The 18,976-nt window shown below is 39.1% G+C and overlaps 1 protein-coding gene across 1 annotated transcript in view; it reads right to left on the bottom strand.

Moving 5' to 3' along the window:
* The window catches only part of GALNTL6 (polypeptide N-acetylgalactosaminyltransferase like 6), a gene marked incomplete at both ends in the record, with an annotated part of 444,156 nt that overhangs the window by 20,904 nt on the left and 404,276 nt on the right, over positions 1 to 18,976 (bottom strand). The window contains 2 exons of the mRNA XM_082281626.1: positions 11,790 to 11,897; positions 18,710 to 18,827. Coding sequence (XP_082137752.1) covers positions 11,790 to 11,897; positions 18,710 to 18,827 — 226 coding nt within the window. The remainder of the gene's footprint in view (positions 1 to 11,789; positions 11,898 to 18,709; positions 18,828 to 18,976) is intronic.

The following is an 18,976-nucleotide window of genomic DNA, read 5'->3' as shown; positions in this document are numbered from 1 at the left end:
TTTCAGAACATCCTCTGCATCTAAGTAAGCCGGATTCATACTCTGACTTGCCTTCAAGATTCACTGGAAAATTCCTTCCCTGAATTTTATTAATCCACATAAACTAAATGTCTCTGAACTAATAAGGCTTATCTGAATACAAAGACAGCAAGACACAGAACAAAGGAAGTACTTTTAGCTGACACTGCAAGGTAAGTTTCTATGTGCTTTCTCTCTGTGAAGCAAGTATGTTAAAACCTGCAGGGATAAAGCAAGTAACATTAAAGCAGTGTAAGAATTCACAACACTCATATCCCTATTCAAAAATGGCTTGTGCTCCAAATAAGTTTGACTTGTGTTGTAATGTCATGAAAACCTAAATAACTTTACAAGAAATTAGAATTCAAGAACTGGGTAGGACAAAGAAAACCAGAAAAAATTCAAGAATATCATCTAAATGACAAAGTCACCTTTCTGGCAGAAAACTTGTAACACAGAAATTTTCTAACAAGTAAAAATACTATGTGATGAGGTTTTGTACATGAGGCAAAAAAATATGATTAGGAACATTAAACAAAAAGCCAAAATAATGAAAATACGTGTGATTTCTAGCGTATCTTTCACTGCAATGCTGTATACCTCATTTGCTATCATGCCAATGCAGTTTAGGACTGCTCTGTAAAATATTTTTTTTGCAATCATTTTATCTGATAGGCTATTTTCATATGTAAAAACCATACTGTAAAAAGAGCCATACAGTAAAAGTATTCAGGTTAACTCTTGCAGCAGCTCACCCCACCAATATTAAGAGTAGTCTCTGATGGACATTTTCTTTAGCTACTTGGCTGCTCTAAAAGCCTGCATTCTGCTTTAGATGATTGCTACTGATAAAACGTAAGTCCAACAAAAATCTTGATATTATACCTGGTGACTAACTCAAAATTCAAATTCACCAGTCAAAAATTTTTTGTTTTCTAATAACACCTTTATAACTGGGTTTTGTGTGTGTTTATGTGTAAATCCACTGAAACATTGTATTAAAAAAAGGCAGTTCTTTCCACCATTCCCCAAGTATCAGGTAGGACACTTCGGACAAACCTATTTAAAACTTTGCTTCCCTGTTCTTCCAAAACCATTCTTTCCATCACATGCTAAAAATTGCCTGTAATGAAATTGTTTATTATCCTTACTATGTTTATACATCGATGTCATAAGCCAAACCCTTATGAGGCAGCCCTTTTAATTCCAATAGGTTTTTTTTTTAAAAATACAAACTCTTGATTTGCTAGCTCTAAATCTCCAGACTATGAACATGACCAAAAGGAACACTATGTTCTGTAGTAGTGAGAAGCTGTTTCTGAAGCAAGCACTCAGCATCTAAACAACTTAGTTTTAAAGAGGTTTGTTGACCCCAGTTAGCCTGGGTTAGCATTTCTTAGCCTTATTACCACTATACAAGTTCAGCAATCACCATATGTTCTTTTAACATAATTGTGTCCAGACTAGTAGTAAAACTCCCCATACTTGAATTGAATGCAGTCAGGAAGAGCTGCTGTACTGAAAGCTGGTCTGGTGCAACCTTGCACAAAAAAGGCAAACATCATTTGCATTCTTATTTAGAATGTGCTAACTCAGCGTGTTCCTGGAGCAAAAATACAAGCTGACCAAGATGAGATGGATGAACTTGTAAGCTGAAAATCCCCATTCTGTGGCTGTCTAGCAGCATTATAAGTTGCAGAGAACCTCTTAGGATCATAACTCTTCTCTGCAAATTATGGCAGGGAGCTGCAGGGCTTTTACTCATCCTATCTGAGGAGCACAACCAAAATGAGAGCCCTCATCTCTGACCACTTTAAGGCCTACCAATCAAATTACTTACTGTAAGGTAAGGATGTGATTTCAAGTCCTTTATGAGTCTTCCAGAGTTGTCATTCCCATAATCTGAGTGGATGTCTTGACAGAGTGGATGGAGGAAGGAGGATGGCCACTTCCTCCTTGCCTGACCCTTAGGTGAGGCTAGATACAATCTGAGCATGTCATATAAGCCCCACAAGTGGGAATGGTTTTGAATAGCTACCCAATCTTGACCTTGATATGATTTTACTCTGTGTGTGTATACTGCCACAGAACTTGTGTGTCAAAGAACTTTAAGAGCCTACCAGACTAGGTCACATTTTGTGAACGTCTTACAGCATCATTTAAGCACTCATTTTGTTTTCATCATCATGAGACAGTTAAGTTTCACAGTGAAACTAATCTTCAAATAATTTAGAACAAACAAGAATTAGATTTGAATCTTCTTGATTTATGTCTCCTGTTACTATTTATGTAATCTTCTACAGAAAACTCCTTTAAATGCGAGTTTCTCAAATGGCATCAAATATCACTATAGAAAGAATCAGTTTTGGCATATCTTTGTGGTAGACCACTCTTGCTTGGATTCAATCTGAACATCTCATGTAAATGCATGTGGAAAGGAAAAAATGAAAAATAGAATCATAGAATCATTTAGATTCGAACCGACCTCAAAGATCATTGAGTCCAACTGTTAACCCAGCACTGCCAAGTCCACCACTAAATCATGTCCCTAAGTGCCACATCTACATGTCTTTTAAATACCTCCAGGGACGGTGACTCAACCACTTCCCCGGGCAGCCTGTTCCAATGCTTGACAACATGTTTCTACAGCTGAAAATGGCGTAGCTTAGCTTGGTTGACAAATTCATTGCAAGGCTACAGATGTCCAGATTGGTTACTCTTAATAAGAAAAAAAAGGAAAAAAAAATTAAATAAAAACAATTAAATGAAGATCAATTAAATATTAATTAGTTACATGAATTGACACACAAAATAAAGAAGTCATAGGGACTCTAGATGGATATCTGAAGAGTATTTCAGGACCTATCCAAGAAGACCAATGACAAATTGTTCTCTCTTTTGTCATTTTCAGTGAAAAATTTCTGTATGAGGATAAGTCCCAATGGTATTTCAGTAGATGCATATTTCTATATGTAAGGTTGTAACAGCTGTCACAAAGAAGCTGTGAGATGAATACAACAGTGAGAGCAACCACACTGAGTCATCAGCTGTCATCAGTTGCTCATTTACGCATTCTTGATATAATTTTAATCACTGTTACAGTTTTACTCTCTGGTAAATTCTTTACCACTGGGCTTACATTTAGATGAGTTTTATTTAAGTTTATATGAGCTCACACATTTAAGACTGTGATTTTGCTTTGTTTTTTTTTTTATTTTTATTTACAAAACAGTAAATTACAATGTCACTGATACATGGATGTCATGGTTTGACCTCAGGTGACAAGTAAGCACCACACAGCCACTTACTCAGTCCCCACAAAAAGGGGTGTGAGAGAGAATCCGAAGAGTGAAAGCGAGAGAACTCAAGAGTTGAGATAAAGACAGTTTAACAGGGAAAAGAAAAACTGTGCACACAAGCAAAGCCACTCACCACTTCCCATGGGCAGGCAGGTGTTCAGTCATCTCCAGGAGAGCAGGGCTCCCTCAAGCCTAGCGGCGACTTGGGAGGACAAGCACCATCACTCTAAATGTCCCCCCTTCCTCAGCTTTATATACTGAGCCTGATGTCATATGATATGGATTATCCCTGTGGCCAGTTGCAATCAACTGTCCTGGCTGTGTCTCTTCCCAGCTCCTCACCCTGCTTGCTGGGGGGTGGTGTGAGGAGCAGAAAAGGCCTTGATCCTATGCCAGCCCTGCTCAGCAATAAGGAAGGCATCTCTATGGTGATTACAGTTTCCATCACTAATCTAAAACACAGCCCTATACTAACTACTCTCAAGTTAATTAACTCTATCCCAGCCAAAGCCAGCATACTGGACTTCAATAAAAGAGTTTAAATCAACTTGACTGGAGAGAGAGAGATAAATGAGGACTTCTGCACTTGAAAAAAAGAAAATTTTTCATGGGCCATTTTGTTCAGTGAGTAGGGTAGATTCATCTCTGTGATCAAATGACTGTCCCTTCTTTCTAAGTGTGTAAGATCACCTGTCATTTTCAAGAGACGTGATATTAGTCATTGAGAAGAAAGCAGACGCTGGCCATGAGAATGGGACAGCAGGGTGAGGCAGGGACATGACACAGGACAGGTCCATGAATATTAGCTTTAAGCAAGGTTTAACTGGATTAGTCCCTGATATGAGAGGGGTAGTTCCTCATTTTGTAACTGGCTGGTGTGCTGGCTTAAGGTGACAGCACTTAGAAGAGAGCTCCCAAGGCATACCGCAAGCCAGTGCACCTCCATCCTCTAGGTGCATCTTTTCCATTAACATTTTAGATGCAGCAGCTGAACTAACACAACAATGTAATTCCTATTCTTAGTTTCTCTAGATGTTCTAAAGATTTTTATCAGGTATCACTAAAGGAGCACAATGGTTCTATTGTTTGTTTCACTTCACCTGTACAAACTGCTTTTTCTGCTTTTGTGTCTATCTCACTGCATGAAACTGACCCTGATCTCAATCAATAGACTTTACTTTTGTCAATATTAAACTACTACTGGAACACTTGAAACCTGTAATGAGTTCCTATTGTCCTGCATTTAATTGGAACATTTTCCAGGAAGCTGGATGTCACCAGATGGTATTTGTCACATGAGCCAGGACATCAAAAATCACTTTCAGTTATGCCAATCAAATACGAATCACCACAGCATGTCTGAGGCCCAACTGTATTTTGGTTGTGAGTTGTAAGAGGGGACATTACTGTTTACTTGCCAAGAATAACGCAACAATCTCTGCAACAACTGACACATTAATCTCTTATTCTTCCTAGTAAAATTCCAGTGGGATTATTTTCACCTCACCTACATCATCTTCCTAATTCAAATTTTTCTATTTTTGTTCTGTGAACCACAGTATCGTTGCTATTTCAAAATGGGTGCCCTGTTTACCTCTGGAAGCAGCTGTATTTAATTTGGCTGGGAATAATATAATATACAGTTTGTTTTACACAAAATGTATTTAAAAAGTGCATTGGGATCTATCCAGTCATGACAACTCTACTTTATGTTCCTCTGAAATATGGGTAGCATAACATTACAATGAATCATCACAGAGAAGAGAACAAAGTATGACTGGAGGAGCTCATCCAACCAGTATGGATTAATATGCCAGAAGCAGCAGGGTACAAAACTCCAGAGCACTCACAAGGAGAAAAACGGTACCCGCAGTTTTGTGCAAAGGTCCTTCCATCAGTGTCAGAACACAATGTTTACCATTTCTGTGTATTTCTACAGTGGAAAAACAATAAAACATTTCCTGGACACTAAGCACAGTCTTGTGATGTTCAGGTCTTAATACTTAACCTGCCCACATCAGTTAAGCCTCAGTGTGGGGTTTCATACCTTTCCTCTTCTCCCCTAACCCTCTTTTAATTTATGCAGTGCTACTGCTTGTCAATATTTCCCTGTCTTGGCTATCTTACTTTGGTTCTTTACACCTAACTGTGTTTAAAACTTAAATGGGTTTCATATCAGAAATATTTCTGTAAAAAAAAACCCCAAACCAGCAAAACCCAAGCAAATAAAGAGATGTCTGCAGGCATAAAAGAAATGTGTCTGCATGGAAGACAGTATTCTAACTAGATGACAAAGCTGGTGTTGTACATAAATAAATCTTCTAAGAGTTAGCACAACTGGCAGAGAAGCAAGAGACTATTTATTCTAAGCCAGTAGTCTGCAAATACCTAGAACTGAAATTCCACAGATGTCATCTGAAAACAAACAGGATTTCATTCTCTCTATAAAAGTTTGTCTCTCCACCAGGCACACGAAAACCATAATTTAGGATCCATGAATTGGAAAATCTACACCTCTTGCTCACGTAAAGTCATCCTGCAGGGTTTGGGGGCCGGGATGTTTCCCGTCCTGGTGAGGATGCTGCCTGCCCCCAGCTCTGTGGCTGTGAGGGAGCTGTGGAACACAGAGTGACACTATAAGAACATCTCCACGAATTTGTTGGCTGCTGCCATGCTTGCTTTGTAGACCCATACAGACCATAGCTCATCCCTGCAGCTAAGCTTGGAAGAGTTCAGGGGTTTGACTTCCAACAGATTTCTTTAGCCTTGTAACTTTCTAGCCTGTGGAGTAAATCTTGACAAGTAGCTACCACCACTTTGATGTACTTATTGTCCAAAAATACCTAGTTCTCTATCTTCTTCGTGATCTTTTTGGATAGCTAAGCTGTCTATCCCATTGTATTAATTTACTTAAAAGCAAAACTTCTATTCAGATTGGAGAAAACATAAAATAAAAAACCCACAAAAATTACTTTGACTTTTTTGTATTCAAGGATTAGAAGATCAAAGAATCACAGAATGGATAAGGTTGGAAGGGACCACAGTGGGTCATCTGGTCCAGCCTCCCTCAAGCAGGGTCATCCCAGAGCACATGGGACAGGATTGTGTCCAGATGATTCTTGAACATCTCCAATGAGGGAGACTCCACAACCTCCCTGGGCAATCTGTTCCAGTGTTCACTCACCCTCACAGTAAAGAAGTTCTTCCTTGTATTCAGGTGGAACTTCCTGTGCATCAGCTTCTGCCCATTGCTCTTATCCTATTGCTCAGCACCACTGAGCAGAGCCTGGCTCCATCCGCTGACACCCTCCCTTCAGATAATGAAAGATATTGATGAGGTCCCTTCTCAAGCCTAAACAGGCCCAGCTTCCTTCGCCTTTCCTTGTAAGAGAGATGCTCCAATTCCTTAATCATTTTTACTGACCTCTCAACAGGAGCTCCATGTCTCTCTTGTACAGGGGAGCCCAGAACTGGACACAGCAGTCCAGGTGAGGCCTCACCAGGGCTGAGAAAGGGGCAGGATCACATTCCTTGACCTGCTGGAATGTTCTTCCTAACGCACCCCAGGTCACCATTGGCCTCTTGGCCACAAGGTCACACTGCTGGCTCATGGACAGCTTGGTGTCCACCAGGACCCCCAGGTCCTTCTCCACAGAGCTGCTTTCCAGCAGGTTGTCCCCAGCCTGTGCTGGTGCCTGGGGTTATTCCTCCCCAGGACCCTGCATTTGCCTTTGTTGAATTTCAGCTGGTTCCTCTCTGCCCATCTCTCCAACCTGCCAAGGTGCCTCTGAAGGGCTGCAGAGCCCTCTGGGGTATTGGGCACTCCTCCCAGCTTTGTGTCATCACTGAACTTGCTGAAGAGGCATCTGCCCCTTCATTCAAGTAATTTTGAATTAATGAATAAGTTAAACAATACTGGGCCCAGTGACAGTGACAATCCTCCAACTAGACCCTCTGCCACTGATTACAACCCTCTGGGATCTGCCATTCCTCCTCATAGAGCCAGCCCTCTATCCACCTCACTGTCCACTCATCTAACCAACTCTCCTTGAGTTTGCCTATGATGATATTGTGCGAGACAGTGTCAAGAGCCTTGTCAAAGTCAAGGACAATAATTTAAATATTTTCTTTGGTAAATACTCTGTTTGAGATCTTGGTTTAATTAATTTTAATGATGAATTTATAAATCTCTTAATGAAAAATGTAACAGTGGAAACATAACAGCTGTACTGTGTAATAATCATAGTTATAGCTGTGCTGTTCTCTAAGAAGGTGATTCTTGCTTGATTCCTAAATAATGTGCCAGTTCTAAGCTGATGTTGCACCTGCTAACTGTGGTTGCTGAATCATAACTGACTTTTTGCTACAGTCTTTTGTGCTACAGAGGTGATTGCAAAAGTGCCAGCAGTGTTCTCTGAACAGCATGCCACATCTATCCATTTGCACTCCAGCCACGAGAAAATGTAGCCATTACTAACTGCTTCTCCTGGTTCTTTAATCTGCCTGGAAACAGAATATAAAATTTAAGAAACTCCCAAATATTGTTTGCATATGGAAAAAAATAGACCAAAACAGTCATCATATTAAAGGAAGCTCTGACAAAAATGCAAATGTGATCAGAGCACCAGATGGTATAGTTACAATAATTTGCTTTGAAGATCGCTTTTGGAGCCACACAAAAAGGCTGAGCCAGTGGTTAAGGTGGGAATCTGAGCCCACCTTTACCAGTTGAATTCCTGAATCTGAACTCGTGCAGGTTCCAATTCAGTGACACTGTGTAATGAGAGAAATGTCACTGTGCATGTGCCTGATGGGTCAGAGGATCACTGTGCTGTGGGATCCAATGGCCTGGCAGGCAAGGAGGAATTCAACTTAAGGTTAGGATTCACCACCCTGTTGGGTTAGCATTCAATTTGAACTTCAGTGGGATTGCCCTTCCTGTCAAAAAGGGCTAATGAGCTAATGTTTTGTAGTTAATGCTAAAATGAGGTGAAAAATACCTGCAAGAAAAAGAAATTTTCTAGATATATTTTGAAACTGAGTTAATCTCTGCATATCCTATGGAACAGTGAGATTTTATTGATATATTTCTTATGGCTTTTCTAGAACCACAAATAGAAAAAAAAACACCCTAAAGGGAAATAGGAAACTAAAGAAAATAAATAATAAATTAAGATACACCACGAAGAAAATTCTAAGAATATTCTGAAGTCTAATTTCATAGGTAACTGGCTAAAAGTAAATGGCTTTGCTAGAATTGTTAAAAGGGAAGCAACAATCAGAAATGCAAAAAGCAACTAAAATAATCCAGTAAAACAATTCGGCAGTTTTTAGGACTTGGGGGTTTGCTTTCTAAACATGCCTTACCTAAAATAAACAAGCAAAATTAGTTACTAGTCACTGCAGGTTTGTGCAGAGATTGACAGGTTTGGAATGAATGAATAATTATGTAGTGCTTCCAGGTTATAAAGTGGAATCAGTGTTGACATCTGCATGCCTATTACTATTTCTTTAGGTGCAGTTGCCTGTAAATTGAACACTGACTGCTTTTGGCAAGCAGCAACATCTTAAGACATCTCCAAACAAAAATATTCAGTCTTTTAATCTACATTTGATTGTCAAAATCTGTTTATAAATCTACTATGCATGTTTACAGCTAGCCTTAATTTTGCTCTGCACCACCAAACAATTTTACTAACAGTGTTTCATATGTGTATGCTTTTCAATTTATGTGGGATGTGGCAGCAACAAATATGCACAAGCTTTCCAGATTTTGAGTGACAGATAAGAAGGATGCAGAAAGTTGATGTCATGATCCATACTATTGTGTGTAGTACACTAATGATTATTTAGTGATGGGGAGGTGCAACAAAGTTTTTGACAGGTCTCTGATTGCTCAAAGCACAAATGATTCTCATGACAGGTCACAGTTCTCTAAACAGATACTGAGATTTGTCAAGTGTTACGTAGCTGGCTGAAACTGTGTGTTGGAACTCACTGCTAAAAGATAAAGAGAGGTGAAATCTCAAGGGAAGGTAAAATGCTCACTTTAAAGATTATTTTTTAAGGGTAAACATGAGTTGAAACAGCTTAGAAGGAAACCCATGGCATGAGCATTTGGGCTATACCTGAATTTGTCTGGAAGCTCTGTTCTCTTCCTAATTCCAGTCCCCATATCCCTTGAGCAGGTGCTGAGGAATAGGATGGGAAAATCTGTCAACCTTTTATGCAATATCTGCACAAGGGGAAATTCCCCCTTGATGAATAAAGGCCTCTTGCTATCATTTATATAATCACAGTTGGGCCTTCTAGGGCTCATTCCTTTGTGAACTGCATCTTGGGCATGCTCCTTTAAACAGCAGAAGGTGGAAAAGGATTTAGTAAAAACCTTTGTGGAAACTACTTAGTAGTGAAAAGTACTGCTTCTGGCAGTGGGGATAATATTTTCAAATATTCTTGAGTGTGTTATTCATTATATATTTGAACTAGAAGGAAGTTTCAGATTAAAAACTCGTAAATTGTAGATTACAGTCTTTGGATGATAAAACATTTGGAAGATAATGCAAAGACGGTTGAAATATCCAGGCCACTCCTGTGAATAGTTGCCTAATAATACTTTGGCTAACAGCTCCATTTGGGGCTGACACACTGAAGATTAATCTGTCCTTGATTTTCTTTTTCTGGCAAGGATGAGAGAAAGAGAATATTTTTAGATTTAAAATTACACACAATATGATGGGTCAAGGAAAATATTCTCTTCCTGGGCTAGTTATTCAAATAGCAAACACCAAAACATACAGAGCTCTAGTGCTCTTGGTAGCCTTAATGCAATGTAAAGAATACTGTACTGGAAAGAAGCTGTGAATCTGAGAATTCAGTTTCTTTGAGTGATAACTGTATGTCACAAATTTACCTAAGTATCATGTTTTGGACTGCCACAACACAGAAGAAAACTATCCATTTTTTGAATGGAAGGATAAGACTCACCACTAGATCTTTTCCCATAAGTTAAAGGGTGATCAGTCTGTGCATGGGCAGAGATACCATTTTTATAACTGGAAATGTTTTTCAGTAATGTTTCATGAGTGATTTATTGAAATCAAGCTAAAATAAATAGTACAGGGAGGCTGCAGGCTGCGTGTACCTGATGGTTCTAAGCACTCACAGTGCCACCATGAAAGCCAGTTAAGTGCTGAACCATGCGAGATGCCAGTAGTACAAATAGAAATTATTGTATTTTGCTCCTGCAGGTAGTGCATGAGACAGCATATTCTCTAATGAGATACTATGTGATATAACAGAAGAAAACAAACACTGAAGTTTGAATTTCTTATTTGGAGTTGTGTGTGATTTTTGCAGGGAATATCATAAATGAAGCAGTGTAATTCAGGTGGGGCAACTCTGACAGGACACAGAGCTATACTGAGGGAAGATAATAATCTCACAATTTAGTCAATACAGTTCCTGCCCCTACCACTAATCCCATTACTGAATTGTGTGTCCCAGTGTCTGCACTGATACCCTGTTAAGGCAAATTTTTCTTTCTGTCTAGCCAGCTGTCAGGCAGGCAGCACAGGCAGCCTCTATTTTCTGCTGCAGTTAGTACAGAAAGCCTTGTCCTGTGGTGTTGAAACCAAGGATATCTCCCCCTCAGAGCAAGAAATTCATTCTTCTATTCATAACACATTTTCATTATTAAGAAAAAAAACTATGATTCATAAAATATTACCCTATGGCAATATGCAGACTTTAATATTAATGCCATTTTATTAAAAGAAAAAAAATCCTCTAAACCAGAAAAGATTTAACTCAAGCATGAATAAATACTAGTATCTTCCTGGAAGCTACATCTGTGCCCTTCATCTCCCATTTTTGACATCCTGTGAACATCTCCAGAAAGTTACAGAACATTTTCTCTTGAGCAAAAAGCCCCTCATAGGTATGGATGTGTTCAGTAGTCTGAGAAATGTCTAGAGGTCTTGTAATTTCTCACTCTCACAGCTCCAAGCTGGCTGTATTCCACAACCAGATTTTACACAATAATCAGACAGTCACTCAAATAATTGTTATTCAGGCCTTTTGCCTCAGAAAACATCCCTTCCATGAGATTCTGCCTGTTCTGCTGACTGATAAGAAAATGTGCATTCAAATTGGTCCTGCTTATAAAAACTTTGACTGACAACACTGTACAATTTGAGAACCGCAAGCCTTAGGTTATTCCTAGGTTCTTTTGAATCAGCACGAAACGTGCTTCTGTGCTGAGACGTCCAACCCTGTAATTTTAAGCTTCCATTTTATTCTTGGCAGTCTTATCTCTGAAAGGCAGAATAACTGCAGTAATTGCACATCTCATTTCAGAAAAATAAAGAAACATTCATTTTCCATTTTAATAGTTTACTGGAAACTGGTTCGCAAGGAATGAAGAGACTGATAATGAATGAAAATGGAAAACAGCAAGACCCAATTACTCACCCGTGCTAGACTGGTTCCAGAGGGGACTTTATACGGGACATACTTCCTGTAGATATGTCCAACTCGAGAGCATGGAACATCATACATGCCACCTCCACACATCCACACCTGGAAAGCAGACAGAAAGCAAGTGAAAAAATGATTCCTGATAACAAACGAGGCAAAAAAAAAAGCACTTTATCTCATGTGTATGTGAAAATAGCACATCATTCTGTGCTGACCCCTCCCACAGTCATGGTGGCCTTCTTGGCATGCTGGTTACATGGCAGACTATCACATCCAGAATCTCACTGTGCAAAAGCAGAGTATATTCAAAATAAAATTATAAAATATATAGAACAGAATAAAATAGAATAGAACAAAACAGAATAGAACAGAATAGAATGGTTTGGGTTTGAAGGGACTTTAAGTTTGGCCACTTTCATTGTGCTTGCCTGTTTGTCTTATAGTGGGTATATCTGCCTGGTCCTGGAACTCAGCCCCTGACTGACTGTGCTATTCACACTGTGAACAGAGAAAATAGGGGTTAGAGTGAAGGCTTGAATCACAATGTGATTTCGGTAGCTGCTTCTTGTGGATCATTTGTGTATCAGCCCTTACAGTCCCCTAGCAGTTAGCCACAGCATCCCACTGAGACCTGATAATGAAATGCTTGAGGATCTAACCTCATTACAGGGCAAACCTAAATATACTTACGTAAATGTCTAAGGAAGGCTTGAAACCACTGAAAGTGGGGCTTTGTCCTTAAATTCCATGGACACCCATGTGCAGTCACGTAGAGTTGAGACCTACTTGGGAAGCTGCTGCTTACTACCTCCCATCACAGAATTGACTAAGGCATAGGAGCTCTGGCTAGGTGCCTTTGGACATGTCATCTACTCTCCTAGTGTGCACAGTCCTTCTCAGGGAGGAAGTTTACTGCTGGATTGGGAATGGAGACCCAAATGAATGCTCTGCCTCCATGCCAAAATAGCTCATTAGTGCCCAGCGCAATCTTGCATGCAGTCATGCCATGTGGACATGAAGATCATTTTCTTTGAAAAAAACCATTTTTTAAAATTTGCCTCTTACGTAAACCTTGAAATCCTCACCTGTTTCATCTCATGATAGCTAACTCACTGGAAAACACACGCATAAACATAGTAAAATATCATAAAACCAAAAGCGTTAAAATAACGTTATTTGCTTTTCTAACAATATTTCCTTTGTATGTTACATCATTTGTACTTTTTTTTAGTGGGAATTTCCTCTCTGTGGCTGTCTTCAAACAACCCAGAGCACCAATGAAAGTGCACACCTATGTTTACTATTTGTTCTTGTTGTTTAAATGAAGGTGTCATTTCAAAGGCTAGACAAATTATTACCATGATTAATCAAGTCTTCTTAGCCTTTGAAGAATGGACAGCATAGCAATGTGACTCAAAGGTCAGCCCCAGAACAAATTTAAAAGACAAGAAAGCGAAATTATATATATATATATATATATATATATATATACATATATAGGCCAGTATTACTTTAACTGAGGCAATGAGAGCTGCAGTAGACATACACTGCCTTTCCTCTAAAGCAGAAGGGTAACAGTTAAAAGAAAAAAAAAGGAGAAAAAAAATTAGAAAAAAATCCCAGTCAGATATGCTGAGGCAATAACAAGTAGGAGAAATAACACCGTGTTAGGCTTATACTTGATAGATATAAAACCTGAAAATGCTGTGCTGCACCTGAGGTATGCTGTGCAGGATAATTGAAATGAATCTTGGGCTGCCTTGAAGGACATTTAGCAGCTGTTCCTGTTTATCTTTCAGCTTCAGAATGGTATTAAAAGCATTTTTTGTATTTTTCTGAGAAGATCAGTTGTGGCAACTTTGTCTTTAAAATGTGCACTTTTATGTCACATGCCCTAAATGCAAGAAATTGGAAAATGACTTCCGTGTTAAGTATTACAGACCTTCAGTACACCATGAAAGGAATTCAGGTGGTGTGGGACATTTGGAAAAATTATATCAGAAGCAATGAAACTCTCAGGATCGTTAATGTCTCCTTCTTACAAAAGCAATGAACCTGGTCTGCAGCTGAGGTAAAAAAAAACAAAGATGAAACCAAAATAATGCAATTTCAGCTTGGAAAGATCAAAAGAGTAGTTTATGTGTCAACTAGAGACTATCTCGCAATTTATCTTTATATGGCTCCTTCCAATAGAATGTTGCAAAACACTTTATAGGGATGGTTGAAAGCAAAAGGCAGGCATTAACACAAGCTTTAAAAGAAATTAAGCTGTGGTTATGTGGCTTTGTTCCTGACTGGAGTTTAGATGTCACAGATGCATTTTTTGGCTCTGTTCTACAGCTCCTGTGGGATTTTGGGTGAATCACTCTCTTTTCACATCGCCTCTTTGTCTTTTAAATTGAATTCTGCCTTCTCTTGTGGTTCCCCCACCTTATCTCTGGTTTATGAGTGATCCCGCCTGGAGACTATGTGGAAAATGCAATACTGTGCATGAAAGACTGAGATTCCAACCCATATGCTACAATGTAATCATAATTACTGTAGTAAGAGACTCATGCTTTTTGAGCAGTGGAGGATGTGTCACTGGGGAAAAGAAACATAAACATACAGCGAATTATGCAAAGGATTTAGAGGGTACTGAATGGACTTTGGATCAGGCTTCAAAACTAATTGAGAAATACACTGCTGCTGAGAGTCAGTAACAAAACAGACAACAGTGAGAGACATTGAAATGAATGGAAAATACAAACAGTAAACTGGTGGAAGAGGAATCTAAAGTATATCATGCAAAGGCGACAACTTGGTGCTCTTCATATTGTGCAGGAGGGATGGACTACAAACAGGAGAAATGTATTAGATTTGTGGAGCTGAAAAAGTTGTAGAAAGTAAGAATATAAAATTTTGATGGCATTTTGTGGTCACTCTTCTTGAAATATAAGCCAAAAGAACAGATTTGGCAGTTGTAGAAAAGAAGAAAGAACAATGTTTTCCTGTGAACTTTTACATGCAGTGAGACCATTTAGCTAAATGAAAAAAAACTTGAAAAATAGGATCACTGGCTGCAAATCTACAGTCAATGGATTCGCAAATTGCAAAACCAATTATTGGAGGTGCAGTGGGATTTCCTGTCAGGAAATATTAAAACCCTACCATGTAAACTGGGAATTGATGACTGTGGGTATTTCAACAATACTCACCAGCACCTCTAAAATTCTGAGAAAACTGGCAATATTCCACATTTGTCAGTCTTTCATATAGATTACAATTGCACTGACAAGTGGTAATGCTCTCCACTCCCTATCTCCTGCCAAGATTGACAGCTGTGGAGAGGATTAATAATGATTATGAGGATAATGATGAAAAAGAAAGGGTTTAATGAACTTGGAAGTGTGTTTTGGAAAACAGGGATGAAGAGAATTTGGAAGATGTACTGGCATGGATAAGGAAAAAACAACTGTAGATATAGGTGACCTTCAAGAGGCTAGGGGATCACCATTAGAATTTTTGTTAAGGTATGATTAATGATGCCTAAGGAATGTCCAGTGCGAAGGATTGCATTGGGTTTGCGTGGCTGGGTTTTGGTAGCAGGGGGCAATAGGGGTGGCTTCTGTGAGAAGCTGCCAGAAGTTTCCCTCAGGCTCAACATGGCAAATGGCAGCTGGCTCCAGAATTGATATGCCCCTGTACAAGGCCATCAGTGATAGCAGTAACACGTCTGGGATAACAGATTTAAGAAGAGGGAAAAGTTACTGTGCAATTTTAGTCAGAGAGGAGTGAGAATATGTGAGAGCATCAGCCCTGCAGACATCAAGCTCAGGGAAGAAGGAGGGGGAGGAGGTGCTCCAGGAGCTGGAGCAGAGATTCCCTTGCAGACTGTGGTGAAAACCACGGTGAGGCAGCTGTGCCCCTGCAGCCCCTGAAAGGTTCATGGTGGAGCAGAGATCACAGAGATCTACCTGCTGCCCCTGGAGGACCTCATGCTGGAACAGGTGAAGAGTGATGAGTCCTCCCTCTGAGGAGGAAGGAGCAGCAGAGACAACATGCGATGAACTGACTGTAGCCCCAATTTCCCATTCCCCTGAGAGTGAGGACGTAGAGAAAATAGGGAGTGAAGCTGAGCTTGAGAAGAAGGGAGGGATGGGTAGAGGTGTTTTAAGATTTGGGTTTATTTCTCATTGCCCTACTCTGATTTGATTGGTAATATATTTTTTCCCCAGGTCCAGGTCAGCTTTGCCCATGATGGTAACTGGTGAGTTATCTTTCCCTCTCCTTATCTTGATCCATGAGCCTTTTATTATATTTCCTTTCCCTTTTTCAAGTGAAGAGTGGTGTGTTAGAGCAGCTTTACTGGGTACCTGGCATACAGCCAAGGTCAATCACAAGGATCTTCAGGAAACAGAGGACATTAGTATCTTTTGCTACTCTGTGTTGTGGTGATTACTACATAAACTGTGCCTGTCTGACATTTAAATTCAGGATTTCCCAAATGGTAGCTTTCCTTGTTATTGTGAAGAGATGCTATTAATCAGGTGATCTCTGGTGTTTTGCCAGCTTTCGCAAGTCTGGCACACACCGAAGAGTCTGTCACCAAGATGTCATACACCTTTTTAATCATAAAAATTGATGCTGATGTTGCAAAAAAAAAAAAAAAAAAAAAATCCTGAACACCTTCTTACGTAAAAATTAATCTAAGAAACTATTTAATGAAGAGGTCATATTTTGACACACAGTTTGTGGCTACATCACCATCCAGAATACTCCAAGTAATTTTTTGCCAAGCAAATTAATGTAAGATTTGGCATCAACACGGCACCCATCCGAAAACACTTCCACAGGCCGTAGATGTGGATGCTCTAAGAAAGAGTAAATTGTCATTTAAGAATCACTCAAGTGAAGCCAAGGAAACAGAACCAGTCTGGTTGTCTGGCTTTTTCACTGACTTTCACTGACTTTGTAACAATTTGCAAGTCCACCATCCTACCAAGTTTTGTGAGAAAATCTGGTAAATTGAACTGTCTTGCTAACTTGTCCTTATTTAAATAAGTTTTAAGATGACTGAATCTATAGCTACAGTAGAACCTGCTGAAGCAGAAACCTTCCCCAAGCTGATAGTGGTGATTCTGACGTAATAAAACCCAGTCCTTTCTGTTTCTGTCTTCCACCTCTGTGATTTTTCTCCATTTTTTTTTGTTATTCCAAACCAAACAGCAATCTTCTTTTTAAAATTTACATCTCTTAAATTCTTCCAATAGGAATTTACTCCTATTTGGCAGTCATTTCTAAGGATGATTTTTTTCTTCTTTTAACACTAGTAAGAAAGGACAGGGACCCTAAGGTCATTATATACTAATGAGATAGATCCAGAGATATGACTGAAACGAGGACCAGTGTGACACAGCTGCCTCCAAAAAAAAAAATCTCTCACTTGAACAAAATACACTGGGACAATCTGGTATCTCAATTTCCAGTTGTGTTACCATGGTTTCTATACAAAGTCTGGAGAGAACAACAAGTATATTCTTTGTGATGATAAGTAAAAGAAATATTTCAAATAGGATAATAAAATCATGGGTGATCTGTCAGAGACCATTGCGACAGCTACAAGTAACTACTTATACTTGCCTCTGAAACAATCTAAATGGACAGAAGGTAAATCATTATATTCTAAACATATGGTCTAGCTATTGAGTTTCCCCTGCCTTCCTGTTTAATTTTGCTGAGGTATAAAAATGATTTTGAGAAACATGAGAGTAAGCCAGTTAATGCAAAACATTTTGCTGTTCTTAGTAACTCCTGTAAAGACAGCCTGGAAACCCAGTGTTGGGTAACACTGTACATTTCATTCAACAGAATGGCCACAGCACTGTTTTAATTGCAGCTGATAACTCAGATTCAGCAAGATACATGATATTAGTCATGGCTGACATGCTAAGTTTATTTAAAGAGCTTTAAACTGACAGAGTTTGGAAGAAGGCTGGAAAGATCCTGGAGTGAAATTTGAATTGTAATTTCAGTTCCAAGCTTTGTCCAAATACATTTGACTCAAATTATCTATGTCACGAAGCTATCAAGTCCTTCAAAAACTTTGCATGTAGAGACCATGAGGTAAAATTCTTATGTCCTTGGGTATACTAAAAAATAAACTAAGTTTCCAAAATTAGACATGTTAGTCCTCAGCAAACTAATATAAATGCCTGTTCTGGATGTAGAAAGTAACAAGACTTTCAGCTCTATATGTAAATACTAAGTAATTGATTTCAATACACATGTCCACATACAGGATATGAAGGTATACTATAATGTGTCTGGTTATACATAACCTGAGTATTTAAAAACTCCCCATATGTCATTACAATAATTTAAATGCAATTTTTAAAAATCTGCTTTGGAACAGCTGGCCTGCAGACAACAGCTCATGGCAGCTGAGCTGCTCTAGTGATCCTCTGCTATTGAAAGGAGTCTTTCTTCCTATGACTTTCTCTATTTCCACCCATTTTCTCTAGCTCACTCCAGGAGACCCTATGCCCAGAGATGATTAAATTTGTTGATATGGACAGAAAAATTATGTCATTTTCTTTTTTGCTGGATTAGTTCTCTGTTGGCTTGTTGAACTGAGCTCAACACTTGAGCACAAACACAGCAGCTGAGCAAAGGTAAGTGGAGAAGACTTGATGAAAGGCAAAAAGTGGAACTTCATTCTTTGACAGTGGTAAGCTACCACATTTTCAGAGGGAACTGCATTCAGTGTCATTTTTTATGGCTTCTGGAGCATATGTTTATGGCACAGTGGGAATTCCTAATAAAAAAAGTATTGTATTAAATTAATTTTAGTTAAAAGACAGAAGCCCAGATGAATAAAAGCATTGTGATAACACCAGCAAGGAAGTATTCTATAACGTGGCTCGATGACTTACCTTGAAGGAGATTTCATACTGCTCTCCTCCCCATATTTCTAATCCTGGATCATAGCCTCCCAGCTCCCAAAACCATTTCCGGTTAACGGCAAATAGACCTCCAGCCATTACAGGAGACCTGAAGGATGAATAAAGCAACACAAACAATAATGAAGATGTTTGGACCATGTGTGCATGTGCCTCTGGGTGTGTTTGTGTGAATGCTGTTTGAAATGCGAAGCTATGAAAGGCATAGACAAACAGTAGTGTAACCAAACAATATTTACC

The sequence above is a fragment of the Coloeus monedula genome (genome assembly GCF_965178545.1).
Source record: "Coloeus monedula genome assembly, chromosome: 5".
Classification (NCBI taxonomy): domain Eukaryota; kingdom Metazoa; phylum Chordata; class Aves; order Passeriformes; family Corvidae; genus Coloeus; species Coloeus monedula.
The sequence above is the reverse complement of the archived record's forward strand: the minus strand, read 5'-3'. Positions and strand labels throughout refer to the sequence as shown.